The sequence below is a fragment of the Myotis davidii genome, unplaced genomic scaffold (genome assembly GCF_000327345.1).
Source record: "Myotis davidii unplaced genomic scaffold, ASM32734v1 scaffold13, whole genome shotgun sequence".
Taxonomy (NCBI): Eukaryota; Metazoa; Chordata; class Mammalia; order Chiroptera; family Vespertilionidae; genus Myotis; species Myotis davidii.
Genome location: NW_006286243.1, coordinates 303126 through 314474, shown reverse-complemented (window position 1 = coordinate 314474; position 11349 = coordinate 303126). Strand labels below are relative to the sequence as shown.

Sequence of the window (11349 nt, the reverse complement as noted above, 5' to 3'; positions counted from 1 at the left end):
AACATGGCTGCTCGGCTGCCATTGCCTTTGCTGTGTTCTAGATGCTTCAGTTGCGATGCTTATTCGCTGGGGCTGGATTCTGGATGCTGCTAGCAAGCACAACCTCCTCCTCCGTCTTGCTGCAGCTGCCACAGCCCCCAGAGGTTCCAGAGTCCCTGCTTCTTGGCGTTACTACTTCTGGACTCAAAGCCGCGGCTGATGTCTCCGATGACTGAGGCGTGAGTGCAGGGCTGCGCTAGGGCAGCTAGAGTGGTGAGGGGCACACTTCCTCACTTCCGTCTTCTCTCCTGGGTGGTGGGCTTCGCTCCCCAGACTCATGATGAGGAAGCCCCCAAATGTGGTGAAGACAGTCAAATGCTGGGCAGCCACAGGAAGGACAAATGATCATCTGTCCAGCACTCATTTGGCAGCAAAGCCTGACTGAACTGATGTGAAGTACCTATTTACAATGATAAGTAATTGCTAAATATAATATAGGATTATAACTAAACTATAATTTTAGTTATTCCACTTACTGTGAGGATCAATCTGTTTATCTGCAGAAATATTAATGTTTGCTAACGGTGTGTTTTCCCAGGCCCTCAAGGGGAGGGAGAGGAAGCGGTGTTACCTAATATTAGGTCCATGTACTGCCCTGTCTTTCTAAAAATCTTAAAATTCTGAATTTCGAAACATGTCTGTACTCAAGGGTACTGGATTAGGGACTCTGGATTGCGTCTGAACTGGGCCTTGATTGGTGAGTAGAATCTAGATGTTTGGAGATGTGGAGGGGGTTTTAGGAAGAGGAAAAAGCACCATCCCACACCTGCTTGGGTCTAGGTATGTCATTATCCAACCATTAAATATGCTTTAAGGGCGGAGAAGACCTGCATTACGGATAACTATTTTCCCTTAATTCATGATTCATACACAACTGGAGGGTTGGGCTTTCTGGGTTTGCCCCCCCGCCCCCCCAGTATTAATCCCCTCCTTCTCCCACAAATCACCTGACTTCCCAGAAAACTCTGTAACACACCCTTTGGCTGAAAAAGAGCATTAGGCAATCGGTGAAATCCCCCATTCCTCCTTTCTCCCTCTGCAGCCCTGGATAGAGGAATCGTAGGCCTGAGAGAAGTATGCAGTTCTTGTTTCAAAAGCAGAGGGAGCTCTAAGATCAAGGCTGAGTTACCCTTTCCCTATGTCATGGTCTCCCAGCCCCCTCTTGTTTAGGCCAGGGAATTTCAGACATGCACTCTGGGGTAGAGAATCATATCACCAGAACCAGGACAGGGAGGCCAGCAGAGGTTCCAGCGGAGGGAGCGTCCAGGCCCCGTACTTCTCTCCTTGGGAGCCGGCAGGGTCGCCCAGCATGCCCACTGGCAAGAGAGGGGACTGACCCACTTGCTTCCCTCAGCTTCTAAAGGTAAAAACCTTAAAAACAAAGAGCAGAGCTTTGATGGAGGCAAAAAGAAAGCAGAAAACTTTACATACAAAGGTTTTGGGCAAAGATGGAGGGTTGGGAAGAGCAGAATAAAACGAAGGCAAAAATATAGATACTGTAACCTATTTCTCTTAGGCATCTCATCCACCCTCACGTCACCCGACCTCATGTGCCTAGTACTGTTTTCAGGATTTACATCTGGCCTGCCCCCACCCCTTTGGCAAAACTTTTCTAGAAACGGTGGAAAGATGATATTTTGTCTTTTTTAGTGAAGGGGGAAACCTTGCCTCCTGGAAAATTAATGTAGAAAATTGAGGAAATACCTTTCTTTTCCTTTTATATTTATTGTTATCCAGTTACCCCTTTTCTCCTTCCCCACCCAACCCTGTCTCAGACCAGTTCTCCCAAGGTCACTGCCTACTCTAGTGAAAGAAGCTCTTGCTCCATCAGTGTTCATTGGGAGTATCAATAGAAATGCATGCAATAATAAATATAGCAAAGACAGCTGGTTTGAAGTGATAGGGGGATCACTGTCAAGAGAGAACATGCCTTAGATGAAAGGGCACAATGAGGAAAGACTCCTGAAAACCTGAGTGGAAATAGTGATCTTGTTCTGTGAGGCAGGAGAGAGACTGATGAAGTTGGGGCTGGATGGGGGGTGGGGTGGGGAGGAGAACAGAGGAGGAAGAAAACTGGGATCAAGTACTCATTTTTTGTGTGTTTTTAAAAAATATATTTGTATTGATTTCAGAAAGGAAGGAGGAGAGAGAGAGAGAGAGAGAGAGAGAGAGAGAGAGAGAGAGAGAGAGAGAGAGAGAGAGAGAGAGAGAGAGAGAGAGAGAGAGAGAGAGAGAGAGAGAGAGAGAGAGAAACACATCAATGATGAGAGAGAATCATTGATTAGCTACCTCCTGCATGCCCAACACTGGGGTCTGAGTCCGAAACCTGAGCATGTGCCCTTGACTAGAATTGAACCTGGGACCCTTCGGTCCGCAAGCCAATGCTCTATCCACTGAGCCAAACCATCTAGGGCCATACTCATTCTTTTGGAGAAAAACTGGGATAAGATCCAGAGAGCAATGGGAGAAGGATATGATTTAGTTTTAGTTTAGAAAGTTAATTGAAGTAGAACCAGGGAGGGTGTAAGGAGATAGGGGTCATATGGTGATGATATAACTGTTTGTGTGTTATTCTTGTGAAGGTGACACTGACCACAGGTGACTCTCCAAAGCAGTTGCCTGTGTTTGTTAGACAAATACAGCTAGACCTGCCCCCATCTCCTTTAGCTCCAAAGTCCAGAGGTGTTGAGAGCCAGGTCCAAGACACGTGCTGCTCACCAGGATGGACAAATTGCCAACAATGTGGTAAGTGACCATGAGTCTGTGGAGATCTGCATAGACTCCATTCTCTTCATCTTCTTAAGTAAACAGCTCAGTTCTGAAGTCTGGGTTTTGGTCTGATCTATGCCTTTTTACTTTATTCCAACCTAAGATTCTCCTCCCCATATTGTGGTTCTTGTCTCTGTGACAAATGCTGGAGCTCTGCACTCGTCTTCTGTACTGGTGTCACCCCCTGCTTCATATGCCTTTTATTTTTTTCAGGTGCATTGTTCTGTTTTCTGTTTTGCCATGGGTTTATGCTGAGCCTACTATGTATGGGGAGATACTGTCTCCTAACTATCCTCAGGCATACCCCAATGAGGTAGAGAAAACTTGGGATATAGAAGTTCCTGAAGGGTACGGGATCCATCTCTACTTCACCCATCTGGACATAGAGCTGTCAGAGAACTGCGACTATGACTCGGTGCAGGTATATTATAATAAGCACCTACTGGATAGGACTGGGGGATCAAATGAGATGGAGGAGGGAGTGCCACAGGCATATGGTGAATAGTCTAAGGTGGTATGTGTTCTACTCTCCCTGTCCCTTTTTCTCTCACCTCTGTATCAAAATATTACCTTTTCTAGCTTCTTTTTGACTCTTCTCTTAGATAATATCAGGAGGCATTGAAGAAGGGAAAATCTGCGGACAGAAGACCAGCAAGAATCCCAACTCCCCAATCGTGGAAGAGTTCCAAGTCCCATCTAATCAACTGCAGGTGATCTTTAGGTCAGACTTCTCCAATGAAGAGCGTTTCACTGGGTTTGCTGCATACTATGTTGCAGTAGGTAAGGCTCACCCTTCTCTATTGACTCATTGATCCAGTTAAAAGATTAGAAGCAGGATAGACATTGAGCAATGCAGTGAATAAAGAGTGTTTATAACTCTTACAAAGTGTTGACTTGCCTTGGATCCCTTTATGAGTTGCCTTTCTGAAATTCAAACACATGATCATAAATTAGTAGTGATGATGATAATGTTAACAATAAATAATACTCATCAATTTATTGAGAGCCATTATGAAGTGGGCACTATATAAGGAATGTTACCTATATTAATTTAATCTTCACCTCAACTTTCCAGGTAGGTATTATTATCGCCATTTAAAGATAAGGAAAGTGAGGACAAGAAAAGTTAAATAACTTGCCAAGACTCACATGAGGAATGTGTGATATTCAAACCCATTCAAGATATGGCAAACAAACCTGCAAATTCTGTGTGCTGCTACACCTAAAATAAAGTTAGAACATCTCATAAAGCCAAACTATTAGATTAGACAGAAGTGCCAACATCATACAAAGTAATAAATGTACTAATTGTTTATCCCTGCAGAAGACATATCATCATGTTTAGCTTGTGGAGTATTTTCTTTGGAGCTGAAATGCTTGTTTGTGAGAAGGGCCAAGGGTCTCTGGCAGTGAGAGCTCCCGTATAGCTGTACAATCTTTAGGCATAACTTTGGAGTCACCTTTCAGGAGAGCAATATAGAATAATCCCCTGATGAAATGTGATTTACTGAAGGTCTTTAAACAACAGTTCTTTTTTTAAAACTTTTCTTGCCCTTGCAGTTTTGGGTTTAACCTCACTCTTCTTTCTAGGTCTATTGCCCTTGACCTCAATCTTTCTCCACTTTTGTAGATATTAATGAATGCACAGACTTTGCAGATGCCCCTTGTAGCCACTTCTGCAACAACTTCATTGGTGGTTACTTCTGCTCCTGCCCCCCAGAATACTTCCTCCATGATGATATGAAAAATTGTGGAGGTCAGTTTGGCATTGAACGGGTGCATAGTCCCTGAGATTTGGGTTGGCTTGAGGCTTCAGTTAAGGGCTTTAGTTATCCTTCAGCCTTAATTTGGCATCTATTCTTAGTTAGCTTAGAGTGAAGGCTGCGGGGGCACAAGAGTGGAAGACGACAAGGTTACAGAGTCAAGTCAATTAATTGGAGAAGAGAGATAGATGCCTTTGAAGAGTCTATCTGTGACTGTTCATAACTATGAAAGGCTCTATCACAAGCAATGTGATGGAAACCCAATAGGCACTGGGTTTCTTTACTAATATTTATTGGGTGTATAATTGCTGCATATGGGCTCCAGTCAGGGACTGTCAGTTTATAAGAGGAATCATAGAAAGGGCAGGAACTTCTTTGCTTAGTCTATATTTGATTCCCCCCCCCCTTTTTTTTTTCTCTCTTAGTTAATTGCAGTGGGGATGTGTTCACTGAACTGATTGGGCAGATCACAAGTCCCAATTATCCTAATCCATATCCAGAGAATTCAAGGTGTGAATATAAGATCCTGTTGGAGAAGGGTTTCCAAGTGGTGGTAACTGTGCGGAGAGAAGATTTTGATGTGGAACCAGCTGATTCAGAGGGCAACTGCGTTGACAGTTTAGTTGTGCGTGATAGATGATTAATTTTCCTCTCAACTCACACAAAGAGATTTCTTTTTGAAGATAAATTATTTTTCCTCCTTTCTTTTCTCCCCCCCTTTGTTTTATTTTATACTATTTTTATTTATCTCCATTATTTTACCTTTCTTTTAGTTCGCTCTCTCTTCTGATTTCATCATGTTGTGTCCTTTCAGTTTGTAGCAAAAGACCAGCAGTTTGGTCCTTACTGTGGAAATGGATTCCCTGGGCCACTAAATATTGAAACCCATAGTAATGTTCTTGATATCATCTTTCAAACTGACCAAACAGGGCAGCAAAAGGGCTGGAAACTTCGTTATCATGGAGATCGTGAGTAATCTAAAAGTTGTGCTTTGATTGGTTGTAAAAAGTCCCTGGACAATGTAAAATCAAAACAGGTAGATTATTGTAGAGAGGAGTATCCTGATTACTCCCCATTACTCGGCCAGATCTAGACCTGTCAGTGGTTGCTAGAAATGCCTCAACGTCTAGGAATACTTCAACTGGACCCGTGAATGCAGGCAACTTGGGAGCGGTTAGTTAGTAATGCCTTATTATTTTAGATATCTCCATATTGGAATATTAGCAATCAGGATTGAGGATGACTGGATAATTTTACGAAGTGTGAGGATGATGTAAATTGAACAGAGATTATCCACCTATTTGGTGAATTATTTTTCCTGTCCTTTCCAAGCAATCCCCTGTGCTAAAGAATTCACTGCCAATTCTGTTTGGGAGCCTCAGAAGGAAAAATATGTGTTCAAAGATGTGGTGATGATAACCTGTCTGGAGGGGTTCGAAGTTGTACAGGTAAAGTACTGTTAGGGGCTTTTCCCTGATCCCTAGGTGAGGATGAGCATGCTGGAATTGCCTTATTGTTTGCTGAATATTCTTGTTTGAGCAAGCTATAACACCTTTTCCATAAACAGGACAGCTCAGGATCTTTAGTTCTTCCTTGTGAGTCATAGAGCTCCTTGGCCAGCCTGGCATTCTCTCTGTGCCCACAGTCCTCCTGGGGCAGGGGAGCTGATATGCTGGGGCAAACTTGTCTGTTAGCCCCGACTCCTGGGTGCTTTGGGCTATTCTGCTAAGATGTCCCCAAGGCTTTTGTGGTGAGGATTCCTCTTTGATTCGAGGCCAGAGATTGATTCAATTTTTTTTCATTTTAATTCCCCAAATCCCTCCTTATAAATTAATGGTGATGTCTATCTTTCTCTAGGGAAGTGGTAGCTTGAGACATTTCTATTCTACTTGTCAAAGCAATGGAAAGTGGAGTAATTCCAAACTGAAGTGTGAACGTATGTATCTCTTTAAAATGGGACTTTTTTTTTTTTCCCTCCCAAAAGGCATTGAAAGATCAGCACATCAAAATTCACATGTATGGTTTCCTTTCAGGCTTGTGAGAGTGGGTTGGGTTTTTGAAGGGAAGACATCATAAAGTCCCAACTCTGATGTGGTCCCAGGACAAACTGGCAGGTTTCTTTCTTTTTTTTTTTTTTAAAAAAGAGGCTTGGTAGAGTTAATAGCACCCGATGGGTCCATTCCTGGCTTCTGCGGGGGCTTCTACCAACCACTGAAAACCAGGTTCTTCCTTGTAGCTTTCAAGGGTCTAGAATGAATTGGAAGGAGTGAGTGATACCAGTTGGACAGCATGGCTACAGAGAAGCTGGCATGGAGAATCATTCCAGGTGTACTTATGGATGTAGGAGTGGGGCAGAATGAAGGACATGGCTGGGGGGATGGAACTGGTCTAATGATCAACAACTTCCTGGGAAGAGTGTCTATCCTGACCATCACTCTCCTGACTTCCTCTTGTAGCTGTGGACTGTGGCTCTCCTGATCCCATTCCAAATGGTAAAGTCGAAGAACCAGAAGATACTTTATTTGGTTCTGTTGCTCGCTACACTTGTGAGGAGCCATATTACTACATGCAGAATGAAGAAAGTGGTAGGTTTTTTTTTTTGACTAGAGAAAAGAGAGAGAAAGGGTGAGAGTGTTGGACGGTGAATAGCACAATCTTGCTGTGCTGGAGAGTGTTTGGAAAGAAATGAAGGAGATGAGATGGATTCTGTCCATACTCTTGGCTTATTCTAAAGATATAGTTGTCATATGGGTCAGGGTAGGTTCCATAGGATTATTCATAGTGAATCATAGAGATCACTTGGCTCAGCTTGTCAACGAGGCAGGAGTTCCCCCTACAAGATCCATCTTTATGTGAGTATCCAGTGTTTGACCAATTATTTAATGTAGAACCACAGGAGTAATGCTTCCTGCTTCAAGTCACCACGGTATGATGACTGGCTTTCTTGATGGAGAGGCCATGGTAGTGATAGAGGAAGGACTGGATGAGACATAGTTTGTTCCACTTCATTGCATTAAATTAAATTAATTGATTAAAATTTTGTTCCCTCTTGAAGCACCTTCCCAATCATTGCCATAACCCTCGTCCTTCCACTTTGGAGACTATTCTTTTCCCTCCGTAGGCAGGATAGAGGTCAGAGAAATTGTTTGGAAGATGTTATCAAGATTTTTTTCTAATTTATATGACCAAATCTCCTCCTCAAATCCCAGAGAAGTTGAGGCTCTGAATGAAAGGGGGGAATAGAAGATAGAAGATACGGTGGTGAGAGTGTCCTGTGTCTCTTGTGCTATTCCAGGAGAGTATCACTGTGCCGGAAACGGGAGCTGGGTGAATGATGTGCTGGGCACAGAGCTGCCACAATGTGTTCCAGGTAATCAGGGCTCGGGCTTGGGTAGAAACCATAGTACAGGTGAGTGGGGTCAACCTCTGAAAGTAGCTGTAATCCTTCTGTGTTAACAATCGGGGCCTACCAGAGTGTAGCTCAGTGAGGTAAAGACAATAAAAAAAAAAATGAGGGGTTGCAGACAGATCAGAGTGGAGTAGGAGAAGGCTCTCAGGCAAAGCCAAGATAATAATGATTCCGGTAGTAACAACAGTGTTACTATGGCCTGAGCTAGTTAATTGAATTTATTACCTCATTCAAGTCCTTGCAACAGCCCTATGAGGTAGGTATTATTAGTCCCATTTTACAGATGAGTGAATTAAGTGCAAGCTCACAAAGTTAGTAAGGGGTAGGGGTAGGCTTCGAACCCAGGTCTGAGGCCTAAGCCTGTTATGCTCAACTCAGAGTCCATCAGGCTGACTAGTGAGGGATTTAGGTAAGACAACTTTACCTGAAATAAATTAATTTTTAGTAATACTGGGCAATGGCAAGTGATCAAACCTAGAACCAATCAATGGGGAATGAAATGAAAGAAGAGAAGCCTCCCTTTGCCCTATTTCCATGGATCTCTAGGAGGGACTCAGCTATAATTAGGACTTCAGTAAAGAAGGTGGTAGCTTTTGATTTAAGCATAAGATGAAGGTAGAATGCTTGCCTCTCCTACTGTCTGTATGAGGAAAGAGTTTCCCAGCCTGGCTCCCAGGGATGAGGTCTACGGGGCCATGAGTAGTAGTTCACACACTGCCTCAGTTTACCCAGTCTTTCCCATAGCCTGTTTGTAGAATTGGCAACATGGGATGTTTAGTCCTTAGGTATGTTCAGAATGAGTCAAGTACGAAGATGGTTGACCAAACACAGGGTTGGCTATATTGTGCTAGAGAGCTCTGAAACCTGGCAGGTTTTTAAATGGTTGGAGGACTTGTAGGAGGCTAGCAATTTATTTCCTGCTCCCTCCTAACCTTGTTCTTGTTCCTTCCTAGTCTGTGGAATTCCCAGTAAACCCTTGGAAGGAACACAGAGGATATTTGGAGGGTCTCCTGCATTTATTGAAAATTTCCCCTGGCAAGTCTTCTTTGCACACCCACGGGCTGGTGGGGCTCTCATTGATGAGTATTGGGTGCTGACAGCTGCGCATGTTGTGGAGAAAAACCGGAACCCAGAAATGTATGTTGGGTCTACCTTAGTGAATCGTGAAAGACTGACAAATTCCCAGATGCTCATTCCTGAACGTGTGATTATTCATCCGGGTTGGACCTCCCTAGATGACCCGGACACACGGAAGAATTTTGACAATGACATTGCGCTGGTACGGCTTAAAGACCCAGTGAAAATGGGACCCACTGTGTCCCTTATCTGCCTGCCAGGCAACTCCTCAGAGTACAACCCCTCAGAGGGAGCCATTGGACTGATTTCAGGCTGGGGCAGAACAGAAAATAAAAATATTGTTTTACAGCTCAGAGGGGCAAGGCTACCCATTGCTCCTTTACAAAAGTGCAAGGAGGTGAAGGCAAAAAAATCGGGAGTGGATATAAAAACCTTCGTTTTTACTGATAACATGATCTGTGCTGGAGATCAGAAAGGTGTTGATAGCTGTGAAGGGGACAGTGGTGGGGCCCTTGTTCTACCAGACCCCGATAAAAGTAATCCCAAATTCTATGTAGCTGGCTTGGTGTCCTGGGGCCCACAATGTGGGACCTACGGGATCTACACAAGAGTGAAGAACTACATTGACTGGATAAAGAAGACTATGCAGGAAAATAATACCCCCAGTACAGACTAATCCACACGTATTCCACCAGCCTTTCCAAGGGCTAGGACCAATCTGTTGCTTTCTGTCCTTCATAGAGCTTGGGTGTAGGGTATACATGGCTGGAGGTGGTGTTTGATCATGACATAGTATTGATCGTTCAGCGTGATCTAAATCTGTGGATAACAACATGAGAAGGGCACTGCTATCTTGCACTATTCCATAGGGAGTCTCCTTTCTTGATAATTACCTGGTGTTACAGTTCTGACTCTGAAATTTATTGTTGGGCATACCCTTGATTTATTTGTTTCCCTTTCATCTGTCCAAAGTTCTACTTACTTTATCATTCTCAATGTCTACTATCTACTTGTAATAAAGCAGGTTTATAACCCAGTTCTGGCTGACTTTCTTATTCCACATCAAGACCTCAGCACCATGGAAGGAGAGTGTGATGAGAAGGCTGTTTTGTCATGGAAATCCAGACATCTAGCAGCCAATATATATATATATATACTGGAGGCCCAGTGCACGAATTTGTGCAATGGTGGTGCTTGTTTGGAGGAGGAGACAGCTGGAGGTTGGCTGGCCTGCCACCCTGATCAGGGCTATCAGGACTTATCAGGGCTGGGCTGGCTGTGAGGAGAAGCCGTGGGAGGTTGGCTGGCCAGCCCCACCCCCTGATCTGACGGTTTGCTGGCCACAGTGGGCATGATAGCAACTGGTCATTCTGGTCTTTATAGTATTCCGGTCGCTTGCTTTTTATATATATAAATATACATATCTACATATATTTCTAGCAGCTAATATTGAATTGCCATGAAAATGGGGAATTCAGTTTTTCCTCCTCTCATTTAATTAAAATATACTGAATATTATGGACTAGCATGAACATCGTCAACACTAGATATCATATTTGAACTCATTAAGCATACTTGAACCTCATTGAGAAGTCCACATAGCAACAGTCAGAATTGGCTGTGTAAGTATAAAAATTTGAGGTATAAATTGTTTCACTATGTCTCCGGATTAATTTTCCTTTAGTACTCATTTGTATAATACAATATTATGACTGAATAAAAAAGAAAAAATTCAGCATGCTCTTATTTGCTTTCCTGGTGGTTTTGGTTAATTGGTCAGTCAAGCAACAATGTCATCACTGGATGGAACTCTGACCAAGCAGTTGTAGCAAAACCCCCATGAGGATAAACCTAAAGACTCTCTCTTCTATTTCTTTTCCAAGGGAATGGAAAAAAAATCCCATAAAACTCCTCCTGCTCCCTAAATGATTACTGATGAAAAATAACCACACAATAGAGACTAGTAGTTTTTAAACAGAGGTCGGAGAGCTATCTTAGGTGGCAGTTGCTCTAACAGGGTGTCTTATGAAAGCTGTAGACTAAGAGTAAGAATTTTGGAGGACTCTGGTCTGTTTAATGTGACGCATAGCTTTCAGGAGAACAGGTTTTTTTTTGTTTTTGCCAGAAGCTAAAAGGGGTGTATTTAGAGCCTATTAAAAAAAAAGGGACTTTGATCTCCCATAGACCAAAAGGGCTAAATTCCACAACTGACCTTAGATTGGAGGTTAACACATGATGAAGTAATCAGAACTCAATCGAAGGGTCTGAAGAATCAAAGGGGATAATAGGTAA

The 11349-nt window shown here is 43.2% G+C and overlaps 1 protein-coding gene across 1 annotated transcript; it reads left to right on the top strand.

Annotated features, from left to right (window-relative positions):
- Positions 1–1221: 1221 nt before the first annotated feature.
- C1S (complement component 1, s subcomponent) lies at positions 1222–10093 on the top strand. The gene is made up of 12 exons (XM_006757547.2): positions 1222–1402; positions 2707–2784; positions 3022–3229; positions 3411–3588; positions 4439–4564; positions 4997–5196; positions 5386–5539; positions 5904–6019; positions 6429–6507; positions 7028–7156; positions 7867–7941; positions 8934–10093. The coding sequence occupies exons 2-12, from the start codon at positions 2762–2764 to the stop codon at positions 9731–9733; spliced, it is 2088 nt and encodes a 695-aa protein (XP_006757610.1). The 5' UTR covers positions 1222–1402; positions 2707–2761; the 3' UTR covers positions 9734–10093.
- Positions 10094–11349: the final 1256 nt, after the last annotated feature.

Excerpts from the sequence above, each read along its gene's own strand:
- C1S (XM_006757547.2), top strand. The coding sequence starts at position 2,762 with ATGGACAAATTGCCAACAATGTG. Across the intron at positions 4,565-4,996 it reads TGATATGAAAAATTGTGGAG|TTAATTGCAGTGGGGATGTG; the intron begins GTCAGTTTGGCA and ends TTTCTCTCTTAG. Across the intron at positions 5,197-5,385 it reads ACTGCGTTGACAGTTTAGTT|TTTGTAGCAAAAGACCAGCA; the intron begins GTGCGTGATAGA and ends GTGTCCTTTCAG.